Raw genomic sequence first — 17,090 nt, forward strand, 5'->3', positions numbered from 1 at the left:
CAGCAGGAGGTGACCATGTGCCACATGTGCACAGGGCCACCTCAGAAGAGATGAGAGTCAGGCCGGTGGGATAACGGCAGTTTATTTCCAAGTAGGATATACACATGTGTGGCGAAGGCGGGTTGTGGCTGGTGAAGCAATGGGAGCTGTGTCCTGAGCAGGACAAGCTGCAGGGATGGGAGCAGGGATGGGCTGTCTCTGATAACATGTCCTGGAGGAAGGGAAGGGGTGAGAAGGACTCCCTGAACAGGGAATGTGCCAGAGCCCCAGCAGCTCAAATGCATCCTTTCTTGGTGCCTGGCTCATGAGCACCAAGGCCACATGCTCTGTGTGGGTACCGCTGGTCTCTGCTGTAGCATCTCCTGATACCCCAACCAGCTCCTGCTCACCCTTGGCTGGGGACAAGTGCTTTGGGCACCCATTGCCCTCTTTGAGCACCAATGCTCTGCCCAGGCTCTGCCACATGTGTCCACCCTGACACCCTCCTGTCTCCATCACCCATCCAAAACCTCCCTCTGGCACTGCTGCCCTCAGGGGCCTCTGCCTGCCCCCAGCCCCTTGCAGGGGTGCTCATGGGGACACCATGTCCCCAAGACACTCTCATCATCACCTCTTGCACCCGCACCTCCTCCAAGCCCCCTGCAACCTGTACTGCTTCCTTCAGCCCCCATAGACCCACATCCCGTCCCACAACCCCCACTGCCACAGTGCCCACAGATCCCAGTGTGTCCCTCCATCCCACAGGGATGGGGACAGGGATTGACTGAGACTGGGGATAGGGACAGTGACTCAGCGACTGGGTACAGGATGGGGCTGAGCCTCTTTGCCTGGGCAGGGTCTCAGGGCACCTTGATGTGGCAATAAATATCTTTGGCTCTCTTTTTGGTCACCAGGGAAGGATTTGGGGGAATTTCTTTGAAGAAGGGTTAAAAATAAAACCAAAAGAAATAAAGAACTAGGAGGGGAGGCTGGAATAAAACCCTAACTTTTTCTTCCCCAAATCTGGTTTCAATTGAAACCAGCCAGATCTGGAGGCTGGGAGAAGCTGGGAGAGAGGGCACAGCCACCCCAGGAAAGCAAAGCTGTTGTGACACCCTTGGTGACACCTTTGCATGGGGACAGTGGACCAAAGAACCCATCCCCATCCTGGCTATGGGGCATAGGCTGCAGCAGGCAAGGGCTGTGCTCCCCCTGCTCCCTCTCTGCTGCTGACCACGCAGTCCTGCCCCGAAAGGTTAGGGTGTAAAAATAGAGCGTGGCCATGGGCTGACGGGAGGCAGGAGACACCCGACCCCACTGGCACGACGAGGGGCCTCGGCAGCCCCACAGGGGAGAGGGGACACCGGGATTTGGGGACCTGAGCCCCGAGGGTTGATGTGTGCTCAGTGGGGCCGGTCCCGGTGCTGGTGGGGCTGGGGAGAGGGCGGCCTGGCCCGGGGCTGGCTGGTTTAAGAGGTGCAGGGGGCCCCCGAGGGCAGCCCCCCCGCCTTCATCCTTATGCTGCCGGTCCAGCCCCGCGGGCAGAGGTTGAAGCTGTGGATGCCGGGGCTCTTGGTCCCCGAGTCCTCGGAGTCAAGGGAGACGTCCGAGTCCGTCGGGGACCGGGACGTGCAGCGCTTGGCCACGGCCCGTGCGCCCACCACGGGGGATGGCAGCGGGCTCTTGGGGCTGGGGGACAGCGCAGGGACGGGGCACGGGGCCGTGCTGGGTGGCAGCAGGAGCCGGCGACCCTCTGCCCATGGGGCCCGGGGCATCCCGGGGGACACACAGAACTGGGGGCTCTCCGCCCGGGGTGACCGCAGGGGGCTTTTGCGGGTGGTTGAGGGGCTCCCCATCACGCTGCCGGCAGGCTGCAGAGCCGGGGCTCGGCACCCCTCCATCCGTGCCGGCCGCGGGGACTGGGGCAGGCTGGGGGGGCCGGCGGGGATGGGGGTGAAGGGCCGGGAGCCCTCCGGCCCCACGGCTTTGGGAGAGGAGCTCTTCCTCCGGGCGGCGTTGATGATGTTCCTGGCGAGCCGCGCCTGCATCTGCCGGCTGGCCCGCGGGTCGGCGTCCTGCCGCAGCGGCGACAGCGACCGCTCGCTCCACGGAGGGGACATGGGGGGTCCCTCGTCCAGCTCGGGCACCGAGGCAGGGCTGGCCCAGCCGTCCAGGCTGCCCGTGCGCCGCGCCAGCCGCGGGGTCCATGTGGGTGATGCGGGGAGGGACGTTCGCCTTTCCTGGAGGGACAGAGAGCGGGTTAATGCTCGGGGGATGAAGGGGAAAGAGAAGAGAGACAAGGGCAGGATTGGTGCAGGACAGGCTTCATGCATTGCAGCCCCTGCGAGCGCTCCCCAAAAATGCCTCTGTACCCCTCATCATACCAGGAGCAGGCTGAGCCTGCAATCAATGATCCTTGACCAAAGTATGAACCAGGACCTCTCACTACCTGCAGCATCCTAAAGCCTCCTCCAGGACCATCACCCAGTCGCTGCTCCCCAGCCGGCAGGAAAGAGAAGAGCCAGGTCTGACAGCGCAGAGTGTATTCAGAAAGAGGGGGAAACAACGGAAAACACAGGAGAAATGAAAGCACAGTCGAAAGGCAGCTCAGTACCGCAGGGAGCGCAGTGGGAGCGAGGGATGGGCAGAGGCACGGCTGGACCAGGGGCTGAGCATCACCCAGCACCCTGCCTCTGCCCGGCACATCCCTGGCTCCCGGCTGCACAGGAACCCCACAGCATCCCGGTCCCAGCACCATGGGGCTCCGCTGTTCCCCCGGGGATGTGGCTCTTCCTCCGCAGCGTGGAAGCAAACGAGGATAGATCCCGAAGGAGCAGCAACAGAGACAGGAGCAGGCACAGTGAGGCGGAAAGGCGGTGTGTGCCCTCCGGGTTTGCTTTGGTAGGAGGCGATAGGAGCCGGCAGGAGAGAAAGGCTGCGGGTGAGCGGGCAGAGCTAGGCTGCGAGAGCTGGAAAGGCAGGAGGCGAGGGAAGGATGGACGCAGCCAGAGTTGCGATGCTTCGAACAGTTTCCAGGCAAGAGAAGAGAGAAAGTACCGGTGGCCCCATGGGATGGGCAGGCTCCCGATGGCTCTTTGGAATCCTGTGGGCTTTACACCCCGACCTCTGCCACCTTCCCAGGACCCCTCTGCTCCCATTACACCGGGAGCTCGGCAGCGCCTGTCTCACCACTGTCCCAGCACTGCAGCCTCCCAGCTACTTCTATGTCTTTTTTCCCTCCTTTTAGTGGTTGGTTCAGCTTTTGGCACCCCCGTGCGCCGTTAGGAGGGAAGCCCAAAACTCCCGTATTTTCCTCTCCGCCACCATTACTTGTAATACAAAGAAGGTTTCCACACCTGTGGCTCGATGCCGGCATTCCTGGTGGAGTAGGAGGGCCGGGGTGCCTGAAATCCTGCCTTTGCCCGGGGCGGCAGCAAGCGGCATGGGGAGGCCAGCAGCACATCGGCCGGGGCTCCGGGACCAGGGAAGGGGCTGGAGGTGGTTTGGCCAGAACTGGGCATGGCAGAGGGATGCCAAACAGGGGAAGGAGGCAACGGAGAGGTTGGGCAGGAGGCTTGCTGTAAATAGGGATAGGCATCTGGAAGAGAGGGTCTGGGTGGAGGCATCTCCTGGAGCATGGACCTTGTTGGTGACTTGGATGGAGAGAGGATGAAGAGTGAAGACTGGAGCTGGTAGGGCTGGTGCTTGGAGATCTCCAGCTCCTTCTGGGAGACCTCATTCTCCATCAGGTTGCCGCTGTACAGAGATGTTGGGGGGGGTTTGGAGGATCTGGAGGGACTCTTGGGGGGGTGTCTGGAGATCATGGGTGACAGGCAAGCGCTGGCATCGTACTTCCAGGAGGGAGGCAGGGACATGGTGGGTGATGGGGACCGCAGCAGCTCGGGCTGCGAGGGAGCGTTGATGATGAACTTCTCCATCCTGGACTGCCGGCGGGCAAAGAGCTCGGCTCCCTTCCCTCTCGCTTCAGTGAGGTTGTGGCTGGGCTGCGGCTTCGGCTTGGGCTTGATGGTGGGAGACTTGAGGCAGGAGGACCACGCTGGAGCATCATCCGCCGGCAGGAGCTGCTGCCCGCCCCGGGCCGTGCTGTTGGGGACAAAGTTGGCAGCTTCAGCCCCGAGGGCAAAGGGCTCATCCTCAGCACCGGGCTCCCCCTGCTCCTTCTGCTTCTTCCTGCTGTCCGCACTTTGAACCAGGTCCAGCAGAAAGGGGTTGGGACCCAGCTTCGGCTTCTCAACAAAGGTGAACATGGGCTTCTTGCCGGTTCTCCGGGCAGCCGACTGCTCCAGGATCCCTGTTTTAGGCAGGGGGTTCGGCCCGCTCTCCCCACAGCCCATGGGGGGACCTGGCAGCATCTTCTGCTCCTGCGGGGGATACAGGGCTGAGTAGGCAGGGGGTGAGCGGACACGGGTGAGCGGCGGGGGGCTGCTCAGGGTCTCTGCATAGGTGGGTGGTGGGGGCACCTCGGTTGCGGGGGGTCCCTCTGCGGGCTGGCTGCTGGTGGGGGATGCCTGGGTGCCGAAGGGTCTGGCTGTTCGGTTCTTCACCGGATTGGGCTTGGCCAGGGTGAGATGGACCTCATAGTACTGCCGGCCCTGAGCCCCGTTGTGCTGCTGGCCGGCAGGGGAGGCTGTCCCTGTGGCTGTCCCTGCTGGTGCGCTGGGCACCTCACTGGGCACCTCGCCATCCTTCCCCTCCTCGGGGCTTCGCGGCAGGCCAAGAGCCGCCGTGATCGGCCCCGCAGGGGCTGCAGCATCCCCGAGCACCCCTGCCCCGCTCTCCATCCCGCTGGCCGCCCGCTCCTGCACGCCGTTCGTGGCAGCCGATGCCATGTTCTCCTTCAGGTAGAGGCTAAGGGGGACCTGCTGGGCTTCAGCCGGCGGATCCCTGCATGGGGACGCATTTGCCTGCAGCCCGCCTGAGGGGGTGCCCGGCTCCAGCTTCACCCCCTGCCCCTCGCCCTCCTCCATGGCTGCCGGCCGGGGCGGGGGGCTCAGCGGCTGCCCCGCGGCATGCCCGGCCCCAGAGAGCCCGTCGACGCGCTGCTTGCGGCGGTTGAAGAGCAGGACGCCCTTGGAGCTGGGGCCGGGCGCCGTGGTGAGCTGCGCCGCGATCCGCCGGCTCCGAGCCTTCGCCTCCTTCAGCTCCTTCTCGGAGAGGCTGGCGCTGCGGGACAGACCTGGGCAGAGGGGATAAAGGGTTAGGGGGCTGAGGGAATGCGGGTCTCAGCCCTCCCCAGCCAGGACCAGCAGCCCTTCCTCCAGGTATCCCCCAGCAGACCAACCCCTTCCCTGACAACAGAGCGATGCCCCGAGGCTGAGGTACACAGGAATATCACAATCCAGGGGTGATGGGAACCCACTGCAGCCCTCACTGAGATGCTGAGCTGCAGCTCTGCACACTGGGGGAACAGACAGCAAAGCTCAGGGGCACTCAGGACCTTTCCTCCCTTCCCACCCTGTATTTCAGCTGGGCTCTGTGCACCCACCGCAGTGACCCCATGGGAAAGGAATTTCTCCCAGGGCTCCAGCATGTCTCATGTTGCAGCTCACACGGTTTTGGCCCCCGGCTCGAAGAGGCAACAGGCAGGGAAGGGGGCAGTGCGTGTTCCCCTCGCCCCTAATCCCGGCACTCTCAGCCCGGAGCGGGCAGGAAAGCAAACCCAGCACCAGCGGGGAGATGCCATCCCACCATCACCTCATGGCAAGGCTGGTGGCCAGCCCCATCTGGGGACGGATTTAAGGAGCAACACGAGATGGCAGCAGCTGACAGAGGCTGTGCAGATCCTGACCCGCTGGACACACGCAAGGAGCCAACCTCATGGCTTGAGAGCCTATGTAAGTTCTAAAAGCGAAGCGTTACAAGCCCGGTGAAAGCCGCGCAGTGAGCAGCAGGAGTAGCGCTGTGCTTCTCGTGTGTTGGCCAAAAGGTCATGGCACCAGCCCTTCCCAAAGGCCAAAAGGATGTGGAGCTGCCGGGAACACATTTTCTCAGGGTGAGCAATTTCCTACGATCTCGCCCGTGGGAAGGGCAGCATTCCCGGCCCTGCCGAGCCCACTGCTTGGGAGCATCAGCATCACCCCAGTGCCCAGCAAGGGTGCAGCCCCCTCCTCAAAGGCGCTGCTGGGATAGCTGTGATGGGGTGTCCCTGCTCCGGTCCCGGCAGGGAAGTGGGTGGTGAGGGCCCTTCCCTTCCCAACTCTTCCTTTATTCCCTTCCTTCATGTGTTTCTCATTTTCTTGCCTTCTGTGCCGCTTGGGAGCCTTCCAGGATATTTTCAGCAGTGGCTCAGCCTACCAGCGAGGGAAGGGATGGATGACTAAGCCAAATCCTTCCAGCGAGCCCACGGTAAAGCAGGAGGGCTGTGCAAGCTGGGCATCTCCTCTTCCTCACCCTTCATCCCTCCCACCTCCTTCTGCACCCAGCAAGTCCCTGCCCTGATCCCAGCATCGCTAAGGCGTGTAGGATGGCCCTGCCTCACTGGAGAGGAGGAGGATGAGGGTGGATGAAGCATTCAGGCTGCCGAATAGGAGGGGTTTGGCTGGGCATGGAGGAGGAGAGGCAGAGATGCCAATGGAAACTCTCCCCTGGAGAGGCAAGGAGAGGCAATGAGAGCCGAGGAGCCGTCCCGCAGCAGCAGCATCCCCTTTAGCGCCCGGCATTGTTTAACGCCCCGTTCCTATTTGCTTTGGCGGCGGCACAGAGCGGGGCCGCGGTTTCCTCCGGGCGCGCTGGCTGGAGGGCGGCCAGCGCCGGGGCTCCTGCTCCATGGGGTCGCCCTCGCCGCCTTTATCTCCGAAGCGGAGCAGAACCAGGGCCAAGGAGCCGTTGAGAAACCAGCCACAGGCTCCAGCTGTCTGCAGCCTGCGTGCTCCGAGCCCAGCATCCCGCTTCCTCGGAGGCCCGGGCCGCCAAAGAAGGCGAGATCTCAGCGGAGCCATTTCGCAGCCTCTCGTTCTTGCTACTGCCTTTTCACAGCAACCGAGGGGCCCTGGGGGATCTCCTCCATGCTGGAGGGATGATTCAGCTCTTGGCCAGCCCGTTCCTGCCTGGACAGGCCACCGGATACAGTCCTGTATAGCCGGGACCAGCGCCAGGATTTGTCCCACAGAATTTGCTCCCAGGTACCCCCATCCCTGTTCCCCCAACCCTCTGGGCCAGGGTGTGCTGCAGAGTGGGAACCCCCCACCTGAAATTCCCTGCCTGACATCCATTCCCAGCATCATCTCACAGTCCCCTATCCTCTATGCAATTCCAGCAGCTCCTCTGCCCCTGCCCTCCTGGTACCCACCATTCCCGGGATGCTCCACCTGAGCCTGCTGGAACTGAATCCCTCAGGATACTAAATGGGGATAAGAATTGCTCTTCACACCCAACTTTTATCGCACGGATGGAGAGCACCGACTCCTCCGGCAGGCCAGGAAATTACAGAGCACACCCTGCACACCGCCCTGCCTGCTCAGCTCCACAGACAGATGGACAGACCCTGCAGCCCTGCAACCGGCGCTGCAGGTACCACTGCAAATGATGCTCATCATCTATTGACCAGGGGTGACATACCATCCACAGGCAAAGGACAGGGACCTCCTCCCTCCCCTCTCTGCTCCAGGCTGAGCCATGGGATTAAGTTATTCAACCTGGTGTGAAAGCCTTTAGCCATCTCCCACCATAGCCTGAGGGACCCCGTCCCTGGCAGCACCCATCCTGGCCACAGGGAATGACCCTTCATCCTTCCCCAGCATCCCAAGCCATGGAGGGACTCCCAGACAGGCTCTGGATGGGTGCTTTCCCCAGTCCCAGGCAGGAAGGAGCTGAACACACTAAGAACACGGAGATGCTGAGGAGGAGGAGGAGCGTTGTGGGGCTGAAGGCAGCCCGAGGAGCACAGGGAGGAGGTGAAAGCAGAGCTATGTGCAGCCAAGGGGCTCACAAGGCACTGGAAACTGGCTTCCGCCCATTAACGCTAGTCCAGTCCAAAATCCAAAGGGTGACTGGCTCTTGTTGAGCTCTTCCACTCTTCCTTCCTTCCTTCCCATGCCTCACACCAGCTCACCACCACGCCACCCTTTGGGAAGGAAACGTCTCCCCTCTCCAAATGTCCTAGCCTCTTCCAAGAACAATGAATCCAATCCCACCAGCCATCTCCACTGCTGCATCCCTGCACTGGGAGTCCTCTGCGCCCAGGGATTCCAGGGAAGGAGATGATCCATGTTTCCCACAAGGCCCCTGGGCTCCCAGCACATGTGAGCTGAGCCGACAGCCCCTGAGCACTTCAGCTCCAGCCAGAGGGGCCTTTAGATCCCTATCTATATATTTATACAGGCACTTGCTCCATAGGTTTCCTGTTGCTCCAAAGGTGACTTCCAGCAACATCCCCCAAGTGCAGGGCTTAACAGCTTCTTACCGAGCTGTCAGTCATCCTTCTCGCAGCACGTTCTGTGCTTTCCCCTCCAGAGCGAGGATGACGAAGGTGATGAAAAGCATTTTTTTGTTGCTCTCCCCTCCTGGCCAGATGAGGGGGAAAAAATCCCTTCCAGCTCAGCTTTCCATGCAAAGGATGGGTTTCCCTGCACAGCGCCACTGCAAAGTGTCTGAAGTCCAGCCAGCAAAGGCTGGAGACACCATCTGACCCCAAAGGATGGTGAGCAATGTATTAGGCCCTGCCTGTGGCCTGTCCTCTGCCCTGCCATGGACTCCAACAGCTGGAATGGGGTGAGGATCTGGCTCCAAGATGCAGGGAAAGGAGATGCCCCAGGGCTCTCTGAGCTGGCAGATTCAGTGTACATTGCTGGTCTTGATGTGGCCTGGATGTCACAAGAAGAAAAGCAGTGATTTGGAAGCTGTCACCTTGCAGTGGGTGGCTGTGAGCACAGGCCATGGTGCTGAGTCCTTGTATGGAGAAGCCAAGAGGTACCAGAGTCCTGGTGGGGCCGGTGGGATGCAGCAGGCTGTGAAATCTTGGAATCCAGAACCTTCAGGTTGGGCTCTATCCCTACCCTGCTCCTGGTTTGGATGCTCATGGCTGCATCCATCCCAACGCTGCAGCCCACCTTGCCCAGCTCACAGGGTGATGCTCAGGATGTCCCACTGGACAACCCACCAGCCCCAGGGCTGCCCATTGCCGTGCAGAGCATGGACCAGAACCTCCAGATCCACCTTCACACAGTGCAGCAGCCGCCTTCCATAACCAGCAGGTGATTCTCCCGCTTTCCCAGCATTTCTTGGGATGCTGTGGATGATCCCAAATGGTGCATTTTGCTGGCAAAATCCCACTGGCAAACCCAAGAATTAAACAAAGACAAACCCCATCTCCAGAGGGACACAGGCCTCGTGTCATCCCCCTGCCATGAACTCACGCACACATCTACAGCCAGCAGTGCTGGAGAGGGGGAAGCCAGTGTTTTCACCCAAACATTGAGGGCTTTGGACACCGAGGAAATGGAAGCAGGTTTTTTGGTAGAGAAGCCAACTGGCCTTTTGCCCCAGCTACAGCTGTGCAGGGCTTTTGCAAGGCGCACTAATTCACACACATTTAAATCTGCGCTTCCCTCCAGCTCCCAGAGTTATCCCGAATAATCTGCTGCTAGGAAAACAAGGAGGGTAGCACAGGCAGGCAGCCGAGCCAGCTAGGAACAGATCTGATTCAAACATATGGATAAAACCATGTCCATTTTCAGCTTCATTCCCAGCTTCCAACCCTCCTGCACTCCAGATATAAAACCTTCATGAAGTTTCAATCTGTGCTGGCCTGGAAGTCTCCATCTGAAGCAGTGGGTGCTGTGGTGGGAGCAACCCCTCCTGCCTGGCAGGATGCACCGTGCTGGGGCCTCTCTTCATGGGCGCCTTTGCCAGTGACAAAATCTGGCACAGCGAGAAAATCCGATGTGGTTGCAAGTTTTCCCTGCGCTCTGCTCGCGAGGGCTTTGTTGGATTTGGAGCTCTTTGCCTCCCCACGCTCCTGCCGGCTCACAGCCGTGCCCCTGCTTTGCTCAGCACCCAAATCCTGCTGAAAGTAGTCCTGAGGCTCTCATCTCCTACTCCCGTCCAGGGACTGGGGGGAGTTAATGGGGGCTGGCTGCCCCTGCCCCAGCCCCATTGCCCCCCTGGGCATGCCAAGCCCAAGGAGCAGCCCCAGCCCTGCTATATCTGTGCTGGGGAAGAAGAGACTGTTGCTATTGCAAAAGCAGAGGCAGCACCTTCCCCCAGCCAGCCTAAATTAAGCTTTCAGCTTTGCAGAAGGAGGCTGGAGCTGGGCAGATCTCCTCCGGGCTGCCCTGCCATCCCTCCGTCCTGAGTGCAGCACAGCCAGCACAGCCCGTGGCCGGGTACCACAGGACCCCATCCCTCCTGGCAAGTGAGTTCTACCCCATCAGTGCTCGGACTGTCTGTGATACATCCCAGGCTGCAGGGTGACAGCCCCATCGGGCTGGTGCCACAAGCCAGAGGCAGTGGCCTGGCGAGAGAAGGTCATCCGGATCGGCTGGACGGAGCGGGATGAAACGGGGCCTTCGCCTGTCCCTTGCACAACCCGTAAGGGATCCATCCCGCTGGCTGTGCCAAGGCGGAGGGACAGACCTCGTGTCTCCAGCACAGGGTAGCACAGCCAAGAGAGATCACGTCCCCGTCACGGGGGACAGGGGACAGTGCAATGGGAAGACGCTCTGCAGAGCTGGGAGCTGCGACCCTGCTGAACCCCGGGGGAGACCCCTACGTCCCTTCACATCCCCCCGCTGTGCCCCCCACGTCGGATCCCCGGGTGTGGGCAAAGGGAACCGACCCCCGCCAGGCTCATCTATAGAGAAGGACCCCGCTCTGCCCTCCTCTCCCCGCGGCTCCACTCGCCTGCCCTTCGCCCACCATCAGCACCCAAGGCGGGGTCTGGACGTGCACTCCGGGACCCCCATGCACCCTCCGTGCACCCCCCTCCAATGCACCCCCATGCACTGCCAGCCGCCTGCACCCCCGGACATCCCCAGATCCCAGCACCCCCCTGCGCTCCCACCTGCTCCCCGCTTCCATACGAGCACCCCTCGCCCCCCTCGGTACCTGCCCCCGTCCCCCCCCGCCCCAGCCCCGCAGCCCCTGCCGGGGGCAGCCGCCGCCTCCCCAGCCCCGGCCCTACCCGCGGTGCCGGTGCCGCCGCCGCCCCTCGCAGCCCGACTGCACCGGGGAGGAGGCGGCGGGCAGGAAAGTTGCGGCAGCTCCGCCCTCGGAGCGGGCCCGGGGGGGGGGGACGGGGGACTGCGGGCGGGGGCAGGGGCCGGGGGTGGCGGGTCCCGCTGGTCCTGCCCCTGCCCGCCCCGCCCGCCCGCCCGGACGGGACGGGTCCCCCCTTCCCCGGCGGCACCGGCTGCCCCCCGCGGCCCCGCTCCGCCGCTGCCCGTCCCGGGTGGGTCTGCCCTGAGCCGGCTGCCGGGTGAGAGCAGCCGGAGCGGCCCCTTACCCAGCCCGGGCAGCCCCTGACCCCATCGGGGCTCCCTCCTTATCCCATCCTGGGGCACCCCTTTCCCGGCCCTGTACATTCCCTCCATCCAATGCTGGTGCACCCCTCTTATCCCATCCGGGGAAACCCCCTTTCCCAGCCTTACGGATTCCCCTCATCCCATCCTGTGACATTCCCCTTCCCCAGCCCTGTGCATTCCCCTTTCCCAGTCCTCACCCTATTCCCTCCTCCTGGCACTGCTGGGGACCTGCAGCACCCCACGTTTCAGGCACTGGCAGGGTAGCAGGGCCAGTTTCCCCAGTGCATAAAGGGTTTGGGGCATTTGGAGTAGGGCAAAACCCCAGCACTGGTGTCACCACCCTGGGGACACCCTGGGACCAAGAGCCCTCTACCAGGGGTGCTCTGCTCCCTGTGACAAGGGGACCAGAGCCGCGGGTGTGGAGCCAGCATCAACCCCTGCTTCACTGCCCTGCAGAGCTCCCGGGCGCTGCTGCGGGTGGGACCAGCCTCACCCCCTTCCCTGCCTATCCACACCACAGGATAAGCTCTTGGATTCATTTTTTGCCTGATTTCCTTTCTTCCTGCCCCTCTTTGCTTTTTTGTGCTTTTCTGGTTTTTGAGGGAGACTGGCGCTGGCCCGGCAGCCCCCGGGGAGCAAACCCTGCCGTGTATTTGCACACCAGACAGAGAAACCAGTCCTGCCTCCTGCATCTTCCCGTCCCTGCCTCTACCCGGGGCTCCTGCGCTCCCCGGCCTGCCCCGAGAGGTGCCAACCAGCCCGGGCCGCTGTGCCGGATATTTGGGAGCAGCCAGCCTGGCCTTGGGCTGCTGGATGGGGACCAAAGGGGCACATGGGACCCGCCTGGGTGGGTCTGCACTGCTCGGGGTGCACCTGCTTGGCTCCCAGCTCTCAGGGCCACCCCTGCATGATTCTGGGTGCAGATGGATGCGCCTCTTTCTCTGACATGGAGTGGGGTTTCTTGTTCCTCAGCCATGTATGGAGAAGAGAAGCAAATCCCTAGCACAGCCCATGGGTGCTCCTGCAAGCACCCTGCTGCAGAGGCAGCCCCGATGCTGATGCCATGAGCCAATGTTGCATGGGGACCTGCCCTTCCCTCCCTCCTCTGCTGCCATCCCTGCTCTGAACCAAACCTCTCCTTTGCAACCCTGAAGGGTTTTGGGGAGATCCCATCCCTGCTCCCAGCACTCAGGACCCTCAGTGACATCCTGCCCGGAGGCTCTGGAAAGTGTGACGGGTGCCGCAGGCAGCGGCTGGTGGTGATCTCACTTCGGAGGGGGAGGAAACGGGACAAACTCTTTCCAGCAAACCTGTGGAGTTACTTTAAAATTCCAGGCTGGCAGCAAAAGCGCTGGATGGAGGCGAGGGGTAGGAAAACGCTGAGCCTGGACACGGTCAGGCCTGACCTTTCCCCACCGCAGACCTGCCATCCCAGCGCACAGTGAGGAATGGGAAGACTATTTGGGTCCATCTGGTTTGTGTGCTGAGCCCTGAAACACAACACTCGGACGGCAAAGGGAGCTGCTGGGGCAGCAGCGAGCCAAAAAGCTTGGCTGCGCTTCACAGCCCTTCTCCCATGCAGGGAGCTGTTCGGTTTTGAGGGTGTCTGACGCCCCAGAAAGGCAGGGGATGGATTTTGGACACCAGGTTCATATCCAGCATCCCCATCCCTCCCTGTGATGGGGGTTGCTTGGAGAAAAGCAGGCTGCGAGCAGAGTAGCCGCATCCAATACAGCATCCCATGGGGACAGTGACACACCGGCCCCGGCGCCACATGGCTGCAGAGATAACAGCTGGGCAGGAGGAAAATAGACAGAAGGGTGGAAGCAGGGTGTGAAAATGGGTCTGATGCCTGTAAGAGGATGGGTCTGCCACGGGGGGGGGGGATGGTCCAGGCACGGGAGCAGCCACAGTAACACTGGGTATGTGCCTGTATTTGTGTCACTGTGGCTGAAGCGACAGTCACGGGTGGAGAGGAGTGTCTGTGAAACAGGGCTGCAATGGCAGAGAGCATTGTAGGGAACAACCAGCCCGAAATAAAGTGCTTAGTTTTTAACCCAGGGGCTGAAAGAGAGATGGCTCCAAGCCATGTAATGAATGCTTGGTCATTCCCACCCCAGCAGAACAGGGAAAGGAGTCCCTGTCCCATGCAGCACCCCAGGAGCTGGCTCTGATCACCCTCTTTTGGCAGGGTCCTCCCAGGCCCCATGGCCAGGGTGAGGGCCGGGAATCCCACCCCATCCGTGCCCCACTCCGGGTTCAGTTGAGTTCTTGGAGACTGCAAGAACCCTCCCTCTGCCTTCCCACCCCCCTCCCGAGAAAAGCCACAGATTCCTCTTATTTTTAAGGCCACAGAGATCATCTCAAGCTAAAACAGTCCCAGGGCTCAGCCGGGAGCCTGGGACCTCGAACCCAGCAGAGGTCCTGCCTTGGGAAGAGCTGGGTGTTCCCAGCACTGTGCTGGGAGCATGCAGTGCTCTTTGGGATGGGGGGCATGGCCAAAGGGGATTTCTCTTACCCGCTTTCCTCGGCTCACTGGCGGGCTGGATGAGGACCCGTTGGATCTTCACCACTTTCCACTCCTGGCTGGGGTTGGTTGTGGGGCTGGTTGCTGCAGTGGGCACCCCTGGGGCAGAGCTGGGGCATTTTGGGGGGGCTGCAGGTTCAGCCACCAAGCTCAGGCTGCTGCCATCCAACATGGGACCCATCGTGTCCCCATTGAGCCCCTCGGGCTTCCCTCCCTCTGGTCCCATCAATTCCTCGTGCTCAACCGGCTCGGAGGCAGGAGCATCCCGGAGCTGATAGCATCTCTGCACCGCTCTGCTCCCCATCTCCTGCCAGCAACCGGCGTCCCCCTGGGTGTCCCTCTCTGCTGTGCCACAGACACAGGGGTCATGTGCAACCTGGCCGGGCTGGGAGTGCAGGCAGGGCTGCAGGATCCTCGCCTTCAGTGTCGTTGCTGCTTTCTTGCACTGGCACTTTCAAACCTGCTCTGCATGGCCAGGGGGGTGGCTCCTCCCCGGCAGCATCCTTCAGACCATGGGCAGCATCCCAGAGGGAAGATGGACACGTGCTTGGGGCTTTACTCCTCTTGCAGGCAGGAGGACCAGGCACGATGGCACGGGAGCAGGCAGCTTTTGGAGATCCAGAAGCAGGGATCTGCCCAGAGGAAAGCCAGCAGCAAGGAGGATTTTGCAGGAATTTCTCTTTTCCAGGCAGGCAGAGGTGCAGTGTCCAAGGACCTGTGCAATAGGAAGAGGGAGCATTGAGGATGCTTGTGCATGCACTGATTTCTTCTGGACACAGCCAGTCGGGTGGCTTCCGACATCCCCAGCCTAGGATCCATGAGGAAGAATCCCCTGAGATGCAAACACTCCTTAAAAGCTCATTTGCCAATGCTCCCCACCCCAGCACCCTCATCCATCCATCCTCATCCTGGAGACAGCACCCAGGGCTGGACCCCTGTGCCCAGCTCCCTTTGCTTGTACAATTTGTGCAGACACCCCAGTTGGGGGGCAGCAGCTCCCAGCATCCAGCTAACAAATCTGTCCCTAACCAGAGTGACTCAGGCGGCGCCGGGACACGTGCAGACAGACTTGCTTCCCTCGTGGCCAGCATAAATCCTGCTGAATGACGGCATGCACCGACACAGCCGAGAGGCGAGGTACCAGCTGGGACACAGGGATGTCGTCGCTCCGGGGACAGGATACGGGTTACAGCACACGGGGAAATTCCTGTGCTGTGAGTGCTCCACAGCGTCACCAGCCCTGCTCGATGCAGGGCTGAGATCCAGAGGAGCATCCGCTGGGCATCGCTGATGATGGGAGACCCCCAGAGGACATGGACCACGCTGGGATTCCCAACACAGCAGACAGAGGAGAAGAGGTTTCTGCTCAACGCAAGCTCCTCCCTGAGTTATTGCAAGGTTTCTGGGTGCAATATTGCTATAGTCCTCTTCATCAGGGACTGCAGTGACAGGACAAAAGGGAAATGGGTTTAAACTTGAACAGGGGAAGTTCAGGTTGGATATAGTGAAGAAGTTCCTTACTGGGGAGTGATGAGGCACTGGAACAGTGGTAAATGCCCCATCCCTGACAGTGTTCTAGGCCAGGTTGGATGGAGTCTTGGGCTATATGGTCCGGTATGAGGTGTTCCTGCTCACGGCAGGGGGTTGAAACTCTCAAGGTCCTTTCCAACCCAAACCGTTCTGTGAGTCTATGAACAAGAAAATGCCCCAGGTCCATGCCACAGGTTGAGCTGAGGCAGGAATGCACCCTGCTACAAAACTTTCCCACCCTTAGCAAGGTTATGTTGGAAGCAAAGGCAGTTTGAAAGCAGCTTTGCTGCTGAACAGGCACTCAGGCGCTTTCCAAACACAAGGCTGCATTTTTTGGAGGATTCCCAAAGGAAATCTTCTGCCCTTTCAGAAATCCTTCCTCTGTCGCAGTTACTCAGCACGGATTTGCAGGGAGATCCTGGGGGGAACATTTCAGTGCTCCTCTCTGAAAGAGTAATCTCACCCTGCTCTTTATGTAATTCCCCAATAGTCGCGGGAAGCCACCCACATCTTTCCTTAGAAACAGGGCAAGTTGTGGAAGCTGGAGGGAGCTGGCTTATCTCAAATGAGGACAAAGAGAAAGCGGCTGCAAATCGCCCCAGCCCAGCCTGGGTCAGCAGAGATGCTCTTGGAGCGGCTCTGCTGCTTCCCCACTCCCACCTCCTTGCCCCATCCTTAGGGACAAGGTTTCTCAGGCAGCCCGATTCCCATCCATCCTGCATCAGAACTGCATTGTCAGCTTGCTGGGCAAGCCTGTACCACCCTAAAAACCACCTTCCACAGCCACCCCATCCATTTCGGAAGCACTTCCTGCAGATGGGCATAGCCCAGGGGAGGACACCCAGGATCCCGGCACTCCCTGGGCAAACCCCTCCTTGGTGAGACGGGAGCAGCGGTGTTCCCTGAGGACACACTGCAGGGATGGGGCCTCCCACGCTACCGGAATATGGAATCACGCGTCTGCTGCCTCCCTAGGGCCAGTCTGAGCCCGGCACTGCAGCAGAGAATGAGTAGGGCAATGAGTGGGGGAATGAGTGCCGCCTTCCCCCCGGGACATGGCTCTTGTGCTCCACAAGCAGTACAAGAAGGGAATATTTATAAGTAACAGGCATCTCTCGCAGAAGCTGCAGGGCTGATCCTGTCTGCTCTACAACCAGCTGGGTAGGATGGGGTACACATGCCCTGGGTGCACCATTGCACTAGTGAAGAGGAGCAGCATCTCCAGCCATATCCCCAAACCCCAGCTGCGATAACCACCCACAAATGAGGCTGTAAAGGGGTGTGAGGGTTGTTTTCGGGACCATTTCAGGAGTGCAGCACCAAACTAAACAGCAAAGGAGGCTGGCATTGGGCATTAGTGCAGGCTCACAGCTCCAACAAGCAGCTACCCCCCAGCAAGCACCTCATCCTCCCCAGCAGCAGCGAGTCCCTACAAGAAGCTACAAAATGGTGCCAAGGGAAGGAATAACAATAATAACAATATTATTGTTTTTAAGAATGATGATGATGATGATGATGAAAATCCCCTTCAATTCACAGGGTGCTGAAATCCCGCAGCGGGAAGACCTTTCTCT

General features: G+C 60.7%; 1 protein-coding gene across 1 annotated transcript; it reads right to left on the reverse strand.

The window, feature by feature from the left end:
• Positions 1–64: 64 nt before the first annotated feature.
• SYNPO (synaptopodin) lies at positions 65–11,519 on the reverse strand. Its single transcript, XM_061457213.1, has 3 exons — positions 11,120–11,519; positions 3,336–5,176; positions 65–2,219 (listed from the first exon to the last, which is right to left on the reverse strand). Exons 1-3 carry the CDS (start codon positions 11,517–11,519, stop codon positions 1,449–1,451), a joined length of 3,012 nt encoding a protein of 1,003 aa, XP_061313197.1. The 3' UTR covers positions 65–1,448.
• Between the last annotated feature and the right edge of the window lie 5,571 nt (positions 11,520–17,090).

This window comes from Pezoporus flaviventris, unplaced genomic scaffold, assembly GCF_033815535.1.
Source record: "Pezoporus flaviventris isolate CSIRO_AGI_PZ_B2104156 unplaced genomic scaffold, CSIRO_AGI_Pfla_v1 ptg000023l, whole genome shotgun sequence".
Lineage (NCBI taxonomy): Eukaryota > Metazoa > Chordata > Aves > Psittaciformes > Psittacidae > Pezoporus > Pezoporus flaviventris.

Bases quoted from the DNA above. Each gene is read 5' to 3' on its own strand.
- SYNPO (XM_061457213.1), bottom strand. From the start codon at position 11,519: ATGTACAGGGCCGGGAAAGGGGTGCCCCAGGATGGGATAAGGAGGGAG. The intron at 5,177-11,119 runs GTAGGGCCGGGG...CCCTCTGCCCAG, and splicing joins CGGCGGCACCGGCACCGCGG to GTCTGTCCCGCAGCGCCAGC. The intron at 2,220-3,335 runs GTGTGGAAACCT...CTGTCCCTCCAG, and splicing joins ATGCCGGCATCGAGCCACAG to GAAAGGCGAACGTCCCTCCC.